The sequence below is a fragment of the Miniopterus natalensis genome, chromosome 1 (assembly GCF_054644295.1).
Source record: "Miniopterus natalensis isolate mMinNat1 chromosome 1, mMinNat1.hap1, whole genome shotgun sequence".
Lineage (NCBI taxonomy): Eukaryota > Metazoa > Chordata > Mammalia > Chiroptera > Miniopteridae > Miniopterus > Miniopterus natalensis.
This window is the reverse complement of record NC_142081.1, coordinates 124,958,220-124,978,266: the sequence shown is the minus strand read 5'-3', so window position 1 is coordinate 124,978,266 and position 20,047 is coordinate 124,958,220. Positions and strand designations below refer to the sequence as shown.

Below are 20,047 nucleotides of genomic sequence, written 5' to 3'. Positions count from 1 at the left end.
CTCTTCTTCTTTACAATTTAGATAAGCAGTTTGGAAAGTTGCATTAATTCTTTCAAGCCATTGCTAGTCACATCCAGATATTTAAGTGAGGCTCAGATTAACAGCCCAGTGGACCACAGGGCTTCAGGGAAATCTTTTAGACTCAAGGAACACAGAGATGATTAAGACAGCCCTCAGTACCTAGTTACCTTTACTCCCACCCCCTCCTCACTTTGTGTCCTACCTCCCCTCCTCTCTCTCTCTCTACCTGGTGGTACTGGCTTTCTTGGTCTTCTGTGAGCTTGCTAAACTTGCTCTTGCCTCTGGACCTTTGTAGTTGCTATTCCATTTCTTGAAAAATCCTCCCTCAGATAGATGTAGGTCTCTGCTATGTATCACTTCTACAGAGACCTTTTATGACCATCTTGTAGAATAGCCCACTACCACTCCATTCTCTTGTCACCATGTGACATTAAATATTTATTACTTTACCTACCCTCTGTACCCCAATAGAACATAGGCTGCGTGAGAGCAAAACTCTATTGTAGCATACAGTTAATTAATATTTGTTGAACTGGACGATACACTCAGAGAACAAATCCAGGGAAATATCCACTATTTACTTCCATAAATCTCTGACCACAAGTCCCAATGTTGAGGGGTAGTATTGGTGATCGGAGTCAGATGATGGTAGGTCAAGTGAACCCCAATGCCTCTAATCTAAAGCCCATTCTAAAGCAAGTCCAGAGGTCTTCTTGAGACCCACCCCAGAAAACCTAAGGTGGGGTCTTTCTCAAGCAGGAAGTAGGTGTAGGGCCTTCTAAACACACCAGCTGCTTGGGGGAAGAAAGAAGCAACCAGAGACCTCAAATAAAGAAAAGAGAAAGGACACACTTGGTTGGAAATCTCAGCTCTTAACTCTTCTGGCATTCTATGAAAAGCTCTAAGGTTTGTTAATTGTCCTTTTATGCCAACACTCTCCCCCTTTGTGGGTGGAGCATATGTGGAGGAACACTGAGCACAGCTGAATGGATTACGCATCATAACACATCCAGGTTTCCTAACAAATAAATATTGAAGCTCAAACTATGAATGAACTGGAATCTACTACTTTGACTTGTCCCCTGTCTTGGACCCCCTTCCTCCCCTCCAAGATTGCAGGACCAACAGTCTTCCCTTGTCCACCAGCTTCTTGGCACCCCTCCCACACACCCATTAGTTTACCTCTCATACATTCTGAGATTTGAGGGAAATGATAGCTCCATTTGTCAGAGAGACTAGTAGCCTTTGTTCCTGCTTCTGTTCATCAAATGACCTAAGAGCTTTCTGCTTTCTAAAGCATCTGGTTTACAAAGAAGCTTGTACTCTGTGAGACCACCTCATCAGTTTCTAATTATGATGACTTGGAGAGGAGGGGATTACCCAGCCATGTTCTTAGAGACACTTTGTGAGTCAGAGTGATATGGATGTGCACACAAGGCATTTCTGTGAAGCTGCTACCTTATTAGTCACACTCAGCTCTATAAAGTCATCCCACTGTGAGCTTGTGACCAAAGTACGTGTTACAAGGTCCTGGAGTGTCCCAGGCTTAAGCTGACATGAAAAAAGATCCAAGGATATTTGGTGTCAAACATGAACAGAGCATGTCATAGAGATAACTCAATGGAAAGCAATTATTTCCGTGATTTTAGGATCCTGAGAAGAGTGAAATGAAAATGTATATGGAAAGAGGTCATTTGAGACAAAATGACCTGAGTTGGATGCCTGGCTTTATTTAGGCAAGTTACTTTCTCACTCTGAGCCACCATTTACTCAGCTGCAGTGAGGAATTCCTCTCTCAGTAGAGTTGGTGTGACGAGTGTAGCTGCGGGATGCGAAGTGTCTGTGGATCACCTGGCATCCGCAGCCATGCCCTTTCTTACTCTCCTGCCCTCCTGCCTACCGAGAAACCACCCTTAAGTCTCCCAAGAGCAGAATTTGGAAATCCTCAGACAAAATTAATGCCAATTCGCTTTGTCTTATACTAGGCATATGCCATGTAGAGTATGTAGGGAAATATCAAAATCATACAAGTAACAATAGAGTTTTAAAACTCTCTTAAACTATGAATCCTTGAATATTGTTCTGGTATTTTGGGAGAGGGGCCATATCCATCGTAAGGCAATAACTTGCCCCTAGATGCGTCCCCAGACATGTCACTGCTCTTCACGCTGCTTCTATCTTGCCTCCTGGATGGGCTCAACTCTTTCCCATGTGGGACACCAGAAGGGGGCTGGTTATAATGGCAATGTTAACAGCCATTTGTGGAGTACTTACCAAAGGCCAAGCACTGTGCTCGATGCCTTGACATGTATTATCTCACTTCATCTTCTCAAAAACTATGTGAGCTGGGTATCATAATTCCCATTTTAGAGACAAGGAAGAAATAAAGTAGCTAATCTGAGGTCATGTCCTTGGAGGTGGCAGAGCAGGGCCTGTCATCATTTCTGGTCACTTCCAAACCTTAAGGGCTTTATCCACTAAACTGGAGAAAAATAAGTCTATCCAGTTATTCCTGACCTAGCATCCAGGACAGGAGAGTTAGTCACCCATGTGGAATGTGATCTCAGGGGCACTGGGAAAGGGGATGGTCCCCTCCTTATTCTTCCCTTCTCCAGTATAATGTGTGCTCCTTAAAAGCAAGCACTGGGTCTGTTCTGTTCACTGCTGTCTCCCTTGTGTCCGAGGCAATGCTTGGTACACAACATCACTGAGCAAAGGAATAAAGAAAATGTCTCACTGGCCAGTGGTTGGACTTATGCCTTGTTGCCTCATTCCTTTGTCTCCTGTTGCAATGGAAATACCCCCAGGAGAGGCAACACTTAGGTTCGACAGTTATTTCCATGGCTCTCAGGTTGTCTCTTGAGAGTAGGTTTTGATGGGATTGGATAAAGGAGAAAACACAAGGGTGATGAGGGCCCTGAAGTGAAAAGAAAGCAGAGCAGGGGGTGCTAAAGGTGAGCTGAATCTGACTCATGATTCACTTACTGAAAGCTCTGTCAGGCTGTTTCTGTCTAATGGGAATCAGTACACGGGAGCTGCCTTTTTCCAAGCTGCCTGGGTTGCCATTAGTTTGTGTGTGTTTTTCATCAAAGAGACCTATTTTTGCAGTTGAAATCCTTTCAAATAGTGTTATGTGAAAAACATCCTTCCAAAGCAACTATGAAAATCACTTCCCCAAAGAAGTGGGCTGAAGCCATGAGAGGCCTCGGCAGAACATTGGCGACTGGCTCCGGGTGACGTGGACATGAGCTGGGTCTGGCTTGTGAAGAGTTGAGTAAGTTAGTTGTGGTGACTGGCCTGAAAGATCCAGTGTCTGTTATGATTATGAACATTTTTCCTGGATGCAATTATGCCATTTAATTGAAGCTATTTCTGGAAGATCTTGTGTCACATGAGGAAATAAGGGGAATTTGGAATTAAGCTCATGGTTGGGACTTTCAAAGGATTGAGAGAAAGAAAGAGAGAGAGAGAGGGAGAAAGAGAGATGGGTCATTTTGAAAATAAAGGATGACCTTTTCTTTCCTAAATGTGTGAAGTTTCTGGTTTCATTGGCTGCTGGAAGACGACAAAGTTTCTCAATGCCACTTGAAAGGACAGAACTGGACCAGGTTCAATAGATCAGGAAATTATATTAGCACTAGAACAGCCAATGAAGGGTGGGAGGTGGGGGAGGTGGTTAGGATTTGAGAAAAGGTGCTACAAGTGAGCGTAGAGTGGCTAGCTAGAGAGTGCTGTTCAGCTCCTCTGGTCCAGCAGTTGAAAGAGCAGTGCTGAGACTATTGGGAAACAGGCTCTAGACCTGATTCAGCCAGTGAATGGCCACGAAACATTGGGCAAAGTATCTTCTACCTCTGAGACTTGGTTTCTTCATCTATAAAGCAAAGGGTGATTTTTTTGTTTGTTTGTTTTGTTTTGTTTTAAGTTACCTCATATTTACATAGATTTCCTATGCTCTAGGCACTGATGTAAGTGTTTTATGAGGCTTTCATTTGATTCCCCAAAAGTCGTGGGCCTTGGAGACTCTCAAAGAGCAGGAAGAGAGAAAACATGTGGAGCAGCTGCTCTGTCTCCTCACTGCGTCCACACAGAAGCTCCTCCACCACCCCTTCTCCCTGCAGGTCAAGTGATTCAGGAAAGGAAGCTCCATGCAAATATGGAAATTGTTTGGTCTAGAGAAAAGGCATTTGAGATGTGACTTGGTAATTTTCTTTCTTCAGCCTGTGGAGATATGTTTCTGGGGCTGGTGGAGACATAGGGATTGCAAAATCTGGAAGGACTAGGGGAATATATGGCTTGGCCTAAAGCTGAAAGGAGCTACACTAAATGACAAATGGAATGGAATGGTGCTGAGGTATGAGCCCCAAAGGATCCAGGCCTGAGGATCAAGTTACTTCTTAACCTGGAGCTTCAAGGGCAGGACTTATTTTTAAGGACCCACCTGTCCAGAATGATTTGGATCAAGTGTTCAGAGAGACACAGGAGTGCTTTCAATAACCTCTGAAAACCCCCTCCAACCCAGCTTTATGGGATAATGAGGTTTTTTTCTTTGGGGTAGGTAACAATTTAGCATCACCTTTACATTAAGAAAAAGTTCTTGGTGGAAATTTGATTTAGGAAGGTAGAAAATGTTAAATCAGTTGATGAACTGTGATGTACAAAACTTTGTTGTTGAATCTTTTAATCTGGTTTCTATATTGGTAGTCAAGGCAGGGACCTCACTGGTCTGGGAGTCAGGAAACCCATTTAATCCTGGCTCTGTCTACACAGCTAACTGCAGCCTCTTCATTTTTAAAATATTCTCTGTTCTGCCTGTCCCACAAGATTGTCCTGAGAATCAAATGAGCTAATGTATATTGGAACTGTGTTGAAAACAGTAAAAGAGTTACCAAATATAACATGTTATATATACCTTAGAAATACAGTTTGTTTGCCAAAAATAAACCTGTATTTAGAACGAGTTGGTATTTTAGGGCAGGTTTATAATTCAAATGTTCTTTCATAATTATGTGTGTGGATACAGATCCAAGAAAGAGGAGGGAGAATCACATGGTTGTTGTATAACTGAATTACCTTTCTTTGCCTTATAAACAAAGTTTGCAACATCACGAAAATAAGGCATAGCAAAATCATTCGCAGGCCACATGACCTGAGCTATCCGGGCAAGGTTAAGTCAATTTGCGTGAAGCTTGAGCCCAAGAAACTCATGCAGAAACCAGAGAGCACAGGGCAGCTTGCTGGTTGACCAACCCCATTTCAGGTCATGTAATCAGCACAGAAGCCAAAAGAAAAAGATACCCAATATAAGAACATCTGGAAGTTTTGAGACTGAGAATATAATAACATTTAACTATGTAGGGGTCCAAATCCACTGTAGGGAAACAGAAATTAGAAAAAAAATGCATCATGTTTTTCTACTCTTGGAGAAGCTGAGAAGTGAAAATTAGTTGATGATGGGTGTACTAGGCCTAGTAAAGTGAATAACGCTTTCCTCCCCAAAGATGTCCATATCCTAATCCCTGAAACCTGGGAATATGTTACCTCACATAGCAAAAGGGATCTTACAAATGTGATTAAATTAAGGGTGCTGAGATGGGGGTTATCCTAGGTTACCTGGTAGACCCAAGTAATCACAAAGGTCCTTACAAGGGAAAGAGGGGATGGGAGAGTCGGAGCCAGAGAAGGAGATATGGTGACGGGAACAGAGGTCAGAGAGAGAGAGAGAGAGATCTGAAGACACTCCATGCTTTGAAGATGGAGGAAGGGGCTATGACCCAAGGAAGGCAGGTGGCATCTGGAAGCTGGAAGGGCAAGGAAAAGGTTTCTCCCCTACTGTCTCCAGAAGGAACCCCGCCCTGCCTCACCCATGTTTGGTGCTGACCTCCAGAACTGTAAGATAATGAAGTCACGTTGTTTTAAGCCACTATGTTTATGGTCAACATGACTAAAAACAACATGCTAAAGATAATTTGTTAACATAAATCTTTAGTTGTTTTTATCCCATGGTTACTGCTGTGGTTATGAATTGTACTTACTGTACTTGCCCTTAGTTTCCTTGTAACACACACACACACACACACACACACACACACACATCCCATGGTTACTGCTGTGGTTATGAATTGTACTTACTGTACTTGCCCTTAGTTTCCTTGTAACACACACACACACACACACACACACACACACACACACACACACACACACACACACCCCTTAAAACATAAAAAGAAAAGTTCCGTAGTAGATCTGAGGCCCACCATAATTCCCTGCTTCTCCTGACTGATATCTCTTTCAGGAGCTTCCAGTCTCCCTATAGACCCCTCTCTTCCCTCCCCATTTCCTATTTTCCCCACCATCAAAGGGCTTCTTCATCTTTTAGGCAGCTGTTTTCCAAACCCTACGCTACTTTGAGGCAAGGTTGTGAAGGAGCCATCTTAGGAATGACACAGCAGGTGATGCTTACATAACACCCTAAGAACAGTCTCTCGTTCACTGCAGGCCCGTGTGGTAGGAGAGCTCTGTATGGGGATGCTGCTCACACAGCTGCAGTGTGGCTTTGAGCTCACCTTGGATGTGAGAGGAAGCTGGCAGCCTCGCAGAGCTGTTAGTGCAATTTAAGTGAACAGGATGGGCCATTGTTTCAGTGCCTCGGTGGCCTTAGCTCTTTGAAGGCCAAAGAAGGAATTTGAAACACTATGCCCTGGAATTCAAGAAGGGAGACAAGAGCCCCCAGCATCTTGGCTGGCCAGCAGTCTGGTGGTACATAGGAGCCTGTGACTGGCTGAGACACATCTGGCCCGGAGATCAGATATGACAGATCACTATGCCATTTCTCTACAGTGGTTAAGTCTGCCAAAGGTTAACATTACATGGTTCAAGACACCATGAGGCTAGAATATCTGATCAGAATTTTTAAACACAAAGACTGTATCAACTGGATACTTTGGAGTTTTGAGTTATGTAGGCACAGTAGTGTCAATAGTCCAAATGAGTTCATAATCACTCTGCTTTCGCTCTTCCCCAACACACAACATTACTACTAAAAAGTGAAGTGTAGGAACTGCGGGTAAAAACATCCTGCTTTCTCTTTAAGAATTTTCCTAAATTTCCAAGAGAAATTCAACCCATTGTACCACTCAGCTGTTCTCTGCCCCTCATTCTTTTCCAAAAAGCATCTTCTGGAAAGAGAACCTCCTAGGATAAAGCATTTCCAAACATCATTCCTTAAACCCGGGCTTTATGAAATACAACCTTAAACTTGGGGAGAAGAGAAACACGTACATGCTCAGACGTGAAGGCAATGAGCCTGGGAACAGCAGCCATTCCTTTCTCCTTGACTTCTGGGAACATCTTGAAGCGTGCGATCAGCATGGCATACATGTTCGATATGGCGCCACCTAAAGTGCACAGCAACACACAATTCCCTTTCGTGGTCATTATCAACATCATTTCACATGCAAGCTGCATTCCTATTTCCACTGACTTAGAGTCCTCCTTGGACACAGGAGAAGACCTTTTTATTGGCTGTCCTTGAACTCGGTCCTCAGACTCAGGCACCAGCTAAGAGGGTCCAGAGAAGGAGCGCAGGGACCAACCATAGACAGATGTCCCACCTCCACAACCCATCTCTGTCACTAAGGGAAACTGCAACTGATTCTGCTGTGGCTGGGAACTCTTGGAAGAGGCTTTTAAGAACTGAGAAACTGCTGCCTTCCTTCCCAGCTTGTGAGTGCAGTCATTCAGCAAGAGGCTTAGGAAAATCTTACTTATATCCTCATGTAGAAGACATTTCTTTTCATTCCAGTTCATACAATGCCTTGCACTTGAACTGATACAAATCAGTTGATGTTAATCAACATCCAAGTCCAGCTCATCATACTCATTTGCTAATTCCCTATAAATACTTCTTTCCTCCTAAAGATATCATTAAAATAGAATCGTTAATAGTTAACAAAATCTTATTTTATAATTATAGGAAATGTGCAACTAAGGGAATTTTAAGTTCATATTGAATTACTTTTCCTGTGTCATCCTAAGGCTGTCAAAGATTTCATACAATAAAATTTGTATCTGTTAAGTAGAGTCTTGTTTGATAAACAGAGAAAAGTGACATCTCCCCCAGGACTGTTGGAAAGGTTAGGATTTTTGCTATCCAGCAAAAAGACAAATTGTTGTGCATGCAAATGAATATGCCAGCATGGAAACTGTGAGATCATGAGGCAGAGTGAAGTACTATCTCCCCCTCTCACTCAAAGCAGAACACGCCCAGGCCCTGCCATTAAGTGAGGACCCTGAGTTCCTTTCCCTTTGCGTGGCTTAGGAGCAGAAGGGCTCTCAGTATGTGGCTGAATGGCCCACACGATCTTTGGGGCACGATCTTTGCCTCATGAGCCCTGGGCTCTGACGCAAGAAAGCAGCCTGATACAGAGCAGTCGTCCACCAGATCCTGGCTCTGTCGTCAGTCAGAATGAGGACAATTTCTACTTTTTCCAGACCCCAGAGACATGGGGCAAGCAGAATCCAGGTCAGACCTGCTCTGAGCAGACACCCCGTCTAAAACTCTGACTGTGTAGGGAATGGAGGAGTTTTTAAAGGAACTTGCACTCCAGTTCTGGTTTCTCAATCCCGGCACTTAACAGTATTTTGGGCTGGATAACTTCTTGTAGGGGGCTGTGCACTGCATGGTGTTTAGCAGTATCCCTGGCCTCTACCCACCAGATGCCAGCAGCACTATGTTCCATCAGAGTGACAACCAAAAATGTCTCCAGACATTGCCAAATGCCCCCTGGGGGAAAAATTGGGGGGCAAAATTCTCCCACTGAGAACCGCTGCCCTCATTCTTTTCAGACAGGCTGGGGAAAAAAGAGAGCAGAAGACAAAGGGAAAGATGTACACAAAGAAAGTGCATTTCACAGGACACTTATCCAAGAAGCTCCCAGCTCTGCCTTCCCCTCTTCGGTTTGCACCTCAGTGATTCTCTGAGGGTTCAGCAGCCCTGAGACGGATGAAGCGGTTTCTGGGCCTCTGGACAGAGCAGACTGCTTTGTGCAGTACAGGCAGGAGGACAGATCCACGAGTCCTGCCTGCTCTTGCTGCCCATGAAGCTTCCAGAGAAAGGATGTGAAAGCAAGCCTTGACTCATTCCGAAAATCCTGTAGACAGGAAAGGATTGTGACTAAGCCAAGCCTTTCCTCTTTCCCTCAGTCCTTCATGACTTGCTGAGCAGTGACAAATGCTCAGTTCTCTGTGGCTGTCAGGCATAGGTGACATCATATAAACAGATTTCTTCTAGAAATCCCAAAGGACTTTCCATGAAGCACGAAGTCTCTGGATGTTACAGGTGAAGGTGTGAGGCAACTAGCTGAGCGATATATTCAGCCACAGACTTAACTCTTCATGTTTAGTCCCAGGTAACAGGACTTTCAGATCTCTGGCATGTAATATATATGATTTCCCCTATCCCCACCCCTCAAATTGTAAGACCCTTCACTCCGGGAATAAGGCTGACTGCTACCTAGAAAAGCATCCGTCAGTGATTAAGGATGCTATCAACCTTTCCTCTGTAATGTCCATGGAGAGCAGAGAAGAAACAGGTTGCCAATGGCCTTTTCTTCTGTCCCCTCCCCACTTTGCAGTGCTTAAGTTACATTACTGTAGCATGACATCTGTGGGTTCCCTTTTGGGTCTTTAGGGCCCAAGGAAGGAGCCCCATGATCAAGCTTCAGTCTTGTCTAACAGTTTCTTGTGATCATTCCCTGTCACTGATGAGGGTGGTGGGGAAGCCCTAAGTCCACACTTGGCTTAGCAGAACTGCCAGAGAGGATGCTTCTTCTGAGAGTACATTTTCTGGGGCAGGTGGGCTCTAAGACCAGCCAGATAAATTAGGCCTGGCCCAAGACCCTTTAGTCAACTTTTTAGGGTCCACAGGAGCAGCTGTTAGCAGCTGTTCTCTCCTCCCTCCTGAGGACCATTAAAATAGAGCCTGGGATGCTCCTGGCTCTCTCAGGGACAACTCAATCACGCAACCACCCTTATAAGAGGAGAAAGCATAAAGGTAGAAGTGAAGTTGATCTCTGAACCCTACCCTAATGGCTCATGAACAATACCTTAAGCCTTAAGAGCATCAGTTCCAGGCACTGATGACAAAGATCCCTCAATAGGGGATGGTTTTCCAGAGAAAAACTAAGTACTAACTTCTCTACAAAATAAAGGCTAGATTAAAAATTCATCACAGCTGGTGTTCAGTGACTTCAAAAGAAAAGGCTAATTTTCCCTACAATTTAACTAAGATGTTTTCCTTCAGTACCTAAAAAAAAAAGTGCTGTAGCTTTAAAAACATAAAATAAAATAGCAGCTCTGACCTTGTAGGTAAAGCTGCTTGATTTAAGCCCTGGCCTTGACACCACTGTTGCCGTTTAGCATTTCCTCTTTCCATCTGTTCTTTATCTCCCCCCTACCCCATCATCCCCTTGTCTTTGGAGATTTCCTGAACAGAGATCATAGGGTGGCCTTTGCTAGGCCTGGCACAATGGCAGGTGTGGCGCTGGCTCCTCCAGGAGAGCACCCACCCTGTTATGATGACCTCCTTCCTGCCACTGATTAGGTGATGATCTGCACACCAGGTTTCTTTCCCATGGGTCAGTGACTCTTCTCCCACTGTCTTCCTAACTTCTGTTTCTTCTCTGCATCAAACCAAGGTCACAAACACCCCTGGGAACCAAGGGCAGGCCTTTGTTTCAGGTTGATTCTCTTGGCTGGGGAAAGGTGTAAATAATGGAGCTCAGAATGCAATGGAGGGTGATAAAAAGCAGGGTGCAAAAGACTGAACGGCACGATAAAGCAGAGAAGGAATGAGAAAATTCCTGAAGAAATCATCACCCTCTCTTGTAGCTCTAACAAACTGTCTGGGAGGCGCTCTCTACCCTCCTTGAAATTCGTGTAAATCAGCTTCTCTGCCTGTTGCTTCAAAGGAACAAGGTTCTTAGCATCTATTAAGTAGATCTGTCTGTCATGCACTCTCAAACAGAGAATGTTTTATTAAATGAGCTACCCTTTTCCTTTCTCTAATTCTGGGAAGAGCATCGGAGAGTGAATTCTCCTATTAGGAATCTTTATTCTTTTGTTCCACATGATGCATACATCCTGTGTGGCGGATCCCAATAGAAGTCCTGGGTAAATATATTTGTTTATGCTCTTTTTGAACACAAATAACTAATGTTCAAGCATGGGATGGTTGGCTTGGAGGCATGGAGAATGGTCATTCGTACTTAATGACATTCATTTTTTTGATCAATATACAACCTATTTAACCTAAGCAAAAATACAGACAAGATATTTAAGATTTCCTAGGTTCATAACAGGGCATTGCATAACAGAAGAAACACAAAGAAAAGTTGAAATATATACCGGGAGAAAATATCCCATCGCCAGAGCCCCCTGGCCAGCCAATGATTTCTCTCATTTTCTTTAGCGTGACATATTCCAAAAGCACAAATACTGGAGCGATTTCATAGGTGAACCTGAAATGTAGTAATAACCACACTTTACGGACGTAACTCAAATAAATAATTCACCATTACAATTTTTACAGAACCATTTCCTTTTTCAAACCCTACACTCACAAATGTTATGGTTATACATTAAGCAGAGAGGAAATTATGTCTTCTAAAAGTTTTGCTCATTTTTCTATATTTGTAAAGTTAAGAGCTTCAATTATTGGCTTAGGTCCACAAGGGTCATTTATCATATTGAATAAATAAAGAACATTGCCGAGTAACACTATTTAAAAGACAACATCTAGTCTCGTTTCTCTTCGATGGTATAAATAATTATAAATCCAAAATGCAAAAAAAAGGTCCCTTTTATGTTTAAAAATGTTGTATAGCTTTGCATGAAAATTATATCAGGCTATATTCTGTTAAGCTAGAGTGACAGTGATGTACGTCTGACATCCATATCACTATTTTAAGGACTACTTTTAAGAGATTTTCACATGTGAGTTAGAATAAAGACTATGGAATCTCACTAATAATTATCCTGGATTACACAAAAACACATTTACCTACTTACATGTTAGTATTTGCTGTTGATGTCAGCCAGTCTGCTGCTAATCCAACCATATCCAGTCCAGTGGAGAGTTGATTGAAATATCTGGGATGCCCTGCATAAAATGGAATAGCAGAATCAGGACTGCATCCAATGAAAATAAATGCATCTCATACACACAATTTCTCTTGCTAAAGAACCTTGAAAGATCCTTCAGTAATAGGAAATCTATATTGAGAAACCCAATACGCACGCGTGTGTGCGTGCACACACATCCCAAAGGAACATTGCCTCTAATAAGAGAGACGATTTTGGATTTTTGGTATTTCTTAAAACACACTCTAAAAATTGTCCTTTAAATATTCCCTATTAAAAATAACAAATGTGGCCTGCAATGTGGAAGCAAGCTTATTTCCTAGCATTCTTTCAATATATTTGTAGACTACAGTGCTTGTGCAGTCCAAAGCTATTCAAAGACAGGCTTTTCTTGTTTACACTCTTGCTGCTGAAAATCCTTTTTTGTTGAAGCTGTTCTGGAATCAGTCATACCATGACATCCACCAGGCATGCCGACATTCATAATAATATCAGTGACAAATGGCTGATGATTACGAAAGACAAGGCAAAAATGAGAAAATAGGACATTCTGTTGAATGATTTGCCCTGGATTCAAAAGGTGATGATTGTCTAAAGATGGCATGGAGAAACCTAATTCTTGTCAATTATTTTCTGTCCAAATATTGAATTATAAACAACAGAACTCTTTCATAGCTGTGATTTAAAATAAAGATGAATACAGTCAACATCACTGTTTTATCAACAAGATACATGAAGATATAGTCAATGGACCAATCAGTCCATTAGCAAGGCTTATCTAATTAATTTCTGGATTTCTCTTAGACTCTCTAAAGGGGTTGACATCTAAATACTCTTGAGGCTATTATTTTAAATGTGATGGTAAGTATCTCATTAGAATTCTACTTTCATGTCTTGCCCCATAAAAACCTATCTATAAATCTGTGATTTGCTTAGCAGCAAAAATTTTGAAACATGAACAATTATGGAAATAGCATCTGATAAAAAGGCACCTGCCACTTACTGGACACCTGTCTGAAGCCTGGGGATGTGATAGTCTTTCACGCCAGCATGGGAAAAACAAGATAAAAAAAGGCAATTCGGAAAGTAGGGACAAAGTCAACACACTGCTTATCTCTAGGACTGGAGTGCTCTCTTATCAGCCTCTGGCATGTGGCTGGACAATTAGATGCTGAGAAAAGATAGGAGCTGGCAAAGAAAGGAGCACATCTGAGAGACTGGGTTTTGTGCAGCTCTCAACCCGATCTCCACCATTGTTTTACCTCCCTGTGGCCTTGCATAGTGCCCGTCTGTCTTTTTTGCTCTTTTCCAGGCCCTGTGACTCTGACCCTGTCAGTTTATGCATCCACGGAAAGTGAAAAAGCCTTCTTTCTGGCTCCACGCCTCTGCCCTCTGGAACAACCCTCCGCTCCTCTCTGCCTCATTGACTCCCCATTTCATTAGAGCTCACAGCTGAAATCCTAGCCCTCTGCTCCCTCTTGGTGCCCCCGCATCTCTCTTTCCTTAAGCCATTTCTTTAAAGTGAGGAAATTAATGAGGATTAGCAAATCTATCCATTAATCTACTCTACCAATTCATATGCATTTTCTCCATGAATCTGGTGTCTCCTATCACACACTATTCAACTCTATGGAAACTTTGGCATGAAAACGCCTGCATAAAATTGAGAGGGATTCCAAGGCCTGTGTTGTATGTAGCCCAGGATGTCAGAAGACCAGTCCCCCCTGATGACTGCTTTTGGGAAACTGGAAACAAGTTTGATGCTTCCACGGCCCATCTCCCTTCTATATACTTTTTTGGCCTTGGTCTCCCATTTTTCCCTGAATCTCTCCTCCCTCAAATTTTTCATTCACTGATAATGATGTGAAAATACAGAGGGAGATCATTTGACAGGTCAGAACAACATGACCTCTTGGTTTCTGAAGAAATACTATTTTGCTCCCTTTGCATGACCTCTACAAGCTGCGGTGAATCCAGGCAGGGCTCTGAGAGGAAAGGTGTGAGACCTGCCCTGGAGCTCGCCCGCTGTCCCGCAGCCCTGGCATCCAGCTGCCGCCGCCGCTCCCCCCACCGCCCGGTGCCGAGGCTCTGCTCCAGGAATCAGGTGGCCACCGCAGCCGGAGCAGCCAGGGAGACAGCGAGTTTGAGAGGTGAGATTAGAGCTGCTCCGGGCTCTGGAATGCTCCCCACAGATTAGCAAATGAGCCAGGTACGAGGCACAGCCAGCCTGTCTACAATCCGCTGGGGAGGGGCTCAAAGTCATCGAAACTGCTCTCTTTGTGTTGGCAACGTGCGCCCAAGGGGGCCTCACTTCCTGACCCTCCAATTCCTTTGTCTGCGGGTTTGGTTAAAGGATACAAGACAGTATTTAACTCCTCCACCACCCAACCACCACCACCAAATCGAAGGACCCCCACAAAGGCTAATTATTGCAGAATTCTATCGTTCTTGGCAGTTTTCAGTTCTAATATTTCTTACAGAGATAATTTTAATAAAACATGAAGGCATCATTTAAAAGCATTTCCTCACTGCCCCTCACTCCTCTCTAAGCTTGGAGCCCAAGTGGAAATTAGGTTAAGGACTTTCAGTAGAAATCAGGTGATAAGTTGCAATTTGTAAAAGAATCTCCTGAGAATCATTAAAATGTTTAATGTAGCAAAGTGGTAACTGCTTTACAGCCCCTAAGTAGTACTACTTGTCAGGTTATGGCATAAAAACCTATAACCTTGCTAGTTAAAAAAAGGTGACCGCTGTTAATTCTTTAAAATGCTATTTGAGGGCAGAGGGGAAGACTAGGTATGTTATGAATAATATTGATATTGAATTAATATCAATATGTCTTGCTTAGAAATCCAACTTAATCATTTTTTCCCTGAACTTTAAATAACATGCATCAGAGCTACACTTGCCCAAAAGTTTACAAGCATTATGGTAAAAATCAAAGTATTGAACTGATCCATGTTTTCCTGACACTAAATGGAAGACTGGCAGAATTACTTTCATTGACTTGCAATTTCCATTATCTTAACTCTTAAAATTGTATTTCAGACACCATCAGTTTTTAAGGACAAAGATGTAAAACATTTGTATAGATTCTTTTTGGTTTGGTAGCAAAAAGAAAAAAAAGTAGCATTTTACTATAAACATTTAAGTATTCGGTTAAGGGAATGGGTCAAACAAAAATGAATTAAAAGCATTGTTCAGATTTGTACTTACAGATACATGAAAAGCTGGGAGAAAAAAAAAACGATCTTTGATACCTAGTATATACATCATGTGGATTCTCCATGAATGACTGAGAATAATATCCAATAAGCCTTCAAAAACCATACTGCACAAACTGAGTCTAATAGAAATCACCAAGCTAAATTCCTTTCTCTATGTATTTAGTTTTAAGTCGATAGTCTCACAAAAGTGGACACTAATAATTCAGTAAATTAATTTCCTAAGGTTTCTTCTATGCATCAACCTTTCCTCTCGGTTGGTATAAAGAATATACAAATAACCCCCCTCCCCCCCACACACACCATACACACACACTCACTCACACACACAAAGAGCTAAAATCACACAGCAAACATTCTTAAAATGTTTGTTGTTGATTAGAATGATATGGATCAAATTCAGCTCCAAATCAATTAGCCACAAATCAATTTAGATCCACAAGGTCTCTCCCTTTCCCCTGGAAAATTCAGTCCTTTTTATGGCTCTGATGAAGTGTAGTGCCACCTTGTATAGGGATGATCAGAGACAATGTAGAAAAGAAAGGGGTAATCATGACCTGGGAGATGAACAGCTGACTTGGTGTAGACAAAATTAAAACTTAGAATGCACCCAACAAATGGTACTCCTGGCACCATAAATGGAGAGGGTACAAAGGGTACAGTGGAAAAGCAATAAATTGCCCCTAAGGATATCTGATTTCCCCCACCCCCCTTTTCCCTTTATCTTATATTCAGAGGGGCTATGAAGCATGTGTTCTTGTATAATGTGGCTAAATTGTTAAGGTAGTTTGAATTGTGTTTTCTTTTGTGTACATTTCTTTGAAAATAGAGACAACCTGGAGTTCAAATCTAAAGTGTTGGCCATGTGAGACAATGCCAAAATATTATCCCTCTGCACCAACAATTACATAGGATGGTTTGTCCAATTTCTGAACCTTCCTATGCCAAGGAAATGCTCAGCACTACATTAGTATTTGGGCTTTTGTTTGGATCATGTTTCTTTTTTTTGAGTGTTTATTTCCATAGCCCCTCTCCCCTCCCCCCCCTGCATTTTGGGTCTCTTCTACTGGCCTCTGCTGACAAATGATTGTTTCTACATCAGTGGTTAATCTCCATGACAAATATGTGCAGTGTAAAATATGATGATTTATAATTACATAATGTTTCTGACATTATCAACTTCAGAAGCATTAACACTGATGATAGTAATCGGTGCTTTTGATTAGGATCATTCTAATAATGACTGTTTTTTTAAATGATGAAAAAATTTTGTAAATTTGAAAATATCTGTAACTCCAAAAAACAGAAAACATTTTATAGAAAAAAAAATAAAGATTGTGAAAAGAAAAAGAGCTTTATTATTTCTGATGGGACAATACCTGTTTTAATTGCATATTTTAGAGTTGTTTGGCAATGCATCAAAATTTCCTCCAAATTTTGTGGTTGGTCTGCCAGTTCCCAATTATATTCTTGAAGAAGCTCATTAGGGTAATGGAAATCAATCACTTTGGTTGATCTATCGAAACTTTTCACCACATATTGAAGCAAAATATCCATAACATCCTGCAGAAACGCCAAGGTGGGTCTTTCTCCATCACACGCTGGCAGCAGGTCTAAGGAGTGGAATCAAAACGCCACATTTTATTTTTTAACAAATAAAATTAATTTTAATAACATATATTATTTAACTTAATATGTCCAGAATACTGCCATCAAAATTCCACATTTTAATTTTACTATGAAAATACCCAGGCAAGATCTTGATCCAGCAATTTCTCTATGAACTGAGCGACTGTATGTTTAAAAAGATCTTCTGGAAATGAAGAGCGTTTTCTTTAAAAGGGAGGCATTTTTCAAAAACCAAGGAATGAGAGATTTTAGTATTTCTCCCCCACCTCCCACCCCAAATGAATTCTTGCATTTCAATTCAAAATTTGTTCGCTTTATTTTTTAAAGAGAGCGTGCCTCTTCACAGGGGTTCGCCTAAATGTTATTTCTCAGAAAATCATCCTAAATGATTATGGAAATTCTCCACGTCGGAAATGTTTGAGGAAGGCCTTTGGGCAAACCAGGCAAAGCGGAACATGCAAAGTTAGGATCTCTGGCCTATTAGGAAGGCCCCCCGTTTCCAAAGTCCGTGTATGTGTTTATGTGATCCCCGTGCGTGTTTGCATGACCAGGTATGTAAACGCAAGGGAGCAACACGGCGTGCGGTTCTCACGTGAATAGAATCGTTCTCCGGTGAAATCGCAGCTACAAATTACTCTTGCGATCTAAGGACTTAGAGAGTCTTTGCACTTCGCAACTGGAAACCGAGTCCCCCCCGAGGCCTCGGCGGCACCAAGAAGCTCACCGGGAGCTCCGCGCTAGCGGGCACCACGGCCACGCGCGACCCCAAGGGCGGCGCTAGGGTAAGAGCGCGGCGCCGCAGAGCCCCCTTCCAACGCGGGCGCCCGGCGCGCAGCGCGGCGCAGAGGCCGGGGTCGGGTTTCCCACTCCCGGGGCAGGCCCTGCGGGTCTCACTTTCAGCTGAAGGTTCTCCCAAGGTTGACCTCCGTCTTCCACCTGGAAGCCTGGGGTCCGGCTCCAGGCGCCGGTTCCTCCCCGAGGCGGTGGGCGGGGCAGAGCGAGGGCAGTGGCACCCCGGGGCGCAAGTAGGAGCCTTTACCTGTTGCGTGTAGAAACGCGTAGTTGACGTCGGCTTTGGGACAGCTGCAGGGCTTCTGGTTGCAGGCACAGGCGGCCTTCCGGGAGGTGGCCCGCGGGGGCTCGCTCCCGCCGTTCTCCGCCGGCTTCTCCGCGTCTCCGTAGAGCAGAGCTGGGCAAGGACACGCAACGCGGACCTCCGTGAGCGCCCCGCAGGGCCGGGCTCCCCGCCCCCGCCCACCCCGGACCCTGCGACCCCGACTCCGCTGCTGCGGGTGCAGAGCTGAGAACGTGGCTCTGCGCCTGGCCCTGTTCGCCGCCCGCCCCTGGGCTCCGACACTCACCACACAGCTTGTTTCCGATGCCGCCCGTGAACTTCTGGGCCACCTGACACCAGGCTCTGGCTGTGAGGAAAGGCACGCACGAGGCCCGCGAGGCAGGAAGAGAAGAGCAGACAGACGGACGCGTGAAATTTCGTTCTATGTGAACAACGTTAATAAACCTGGGGTCCAGGGAGCGGCCGCCCAGGGTTCGGCACCGCAGGCAGGCGCGGGAGGTGGCTCGGGAGCTGGCGTTCCCGCCGGGCCCGGTTTTCTGTTTCTTTTCCCAAGGAGAAGCTCACATCGCGCCCCCTTGCTTTTGCCTTCTAAGTGCCAGTCGGTTCAGGCAAACTCCCCCCCCTTCCTGCCTCTCTTGGGCCAGTTTTCCTAGACACCGAGCCGGTCCCTTTCCTGCAGGCTATCCTTCCAAACCAAGAATTGTCTCCTTTCCAAATCACTTTCCCCACTGCGACTCCGTCCCTCCCCGGGGTCCAGACACCAAGATGGTGGCAGTGTCCCAGGCCCGCGGAACCGAGGGTCGAGGAGACGCCTCTGATGGAAAGGCTCGCTCAGACTTGCGGAAAGGGGCCCAGCATTCTTGGGGCGTCTTCTTAGGGGACAAAGACCTGTGGGGATTCTGAGCTCTTGGGCCATCGGGACCTAGCCCGAGAGCAGGGCGAAGCCGCCGAAGTTTCCTGTTGCATTTGGAAAACCTCCTCCGTCTTCCCCAGCTCCGCAAATCCCAGCCCACCCTCAAAAGCTCGCCTGCTGCAGGTCCTGATTTTCCTACCTGTGCCGGGGTTCTCGGGATCCCCGGAGCCATCTTCAGATCCGAAGGACCAAAAACCGGAGCCCGGAGAAGCCATCGGCGCTGCGAGACGGGAGCAGATCGCCTCCGAAAGCCAAGTGTCGGCGAGCTGCCCTCGGCTGGGTCCTGCGCGCGCGCGCGTGCGTGAGTGTGTACGCGCGTGTGTGCGCGCGTGTGTGGAAGGAGGAGGGCGCCGCGCCGGGACCTGCGCAGCCACGAGGCAGAGTGTGGGTTTCACTCAGGGACAGGAAATATGCGTGTCTGCGTGTGCGTCCGCACGTGTGTGTGTGTTTTAGTTAGTTAAGGCTTTGAGAAGTGGCAACGCTCTGAGAGCCATGAATGTTAAATAGAAAAGGGGACCGGAGGGTTCTCACAGCCCAGAGAGGGGAAAGCAAGCGCTGAGCGCCCGAATGATTTTGAAGGCGAGGGGACCCAAAACTGTTGGATCGGGGGCGGCGGAGGCAAAAATGGTAGAGGGAGGGAGCTGAATCATGAGGGCGAGAGACAGACAGTACGCAGGAGCTGGAGGCGGAGTGGGCGGGAGGCGTGCAGGAGAGCTCCCGCAGCGGGCGAGCGGAGAGGGTGCGGGCTTCTCGGCCGCGCCCGGATGCGCTGTCCAGGGTGCTAACGCTGTTGACTTCGCGCTGGCCTCGGAGAAGGGTGGACCGGAGAGAGTAGGCGAGGCGGGGAGGTTGGTGGAGAGAAGTCTTACCTACCCGCCGATAGGCGCGTTGTGTGAGGTCTGGCTCCCGCTGCGCAGGAGGCACGGTTCCCGCCCGGCCTTCCTTCTAGAGGGTTTGGGGGTCGCTGTGACCTCCAGAGCCGAGAGACTGGGCCAGAATCAGGAACTACTCTCGAGCTCGGAGAGAGGATGGTGGGGGAAGGGC

General features: G+C 44.8%; 1 protein-coding gene across 1 annotated transcript in view; it reads right to left on the bottom strand.

Annotated features, from left to right (window-relative positions):
• The window catches only part of GAD2 (glutamate decarboxylase 2), a 73,273-nt gene extending 54,053 nt beyond the window's left edge, over nucleotides 1-19,220 (bottom strand). The window contains exons 1-7 of the mRNA XM_016218656.2: nucleotides 19,143-19,220; nucleotides 18,377-18,436; nucleotides 18,055-18,204; nucleotides 16,766-16,999; nucleotides 12,091-12,181; nucleotides 11,428-11,540; nucleotides 7,303-7,418 (exon numbers count right to left, since the gene is read on the bottom strand). Of these exons, the coding sequence (XP_016074142.2) occupies nucleotides 7,303-7,418; nucleotides 11,428-11,540; nucleotides 12,091-12,181; nucleotides 16,766-16,999; nucleotides 18,055-18,204; nucleotides 18,377-18,436; nucleotides 19,143-19,218 (840 nt within the window). The 5' untranslated portion in view covers nucleotides 19,219-19,220. The remainder of the gene's footprint in view (nucleotides 1-7,302; nucleotides 7,419-11,427; nucleotides 11,541-12,090; nucleotides 12,182-16,765; nucleotides 17,000-18,054; nucleotides 18,205-18,376; nucleotides 18,437-19,142) is intronic.
• Nucleotides 19,221-20,047: the final 827 nt, after the last annotated feature.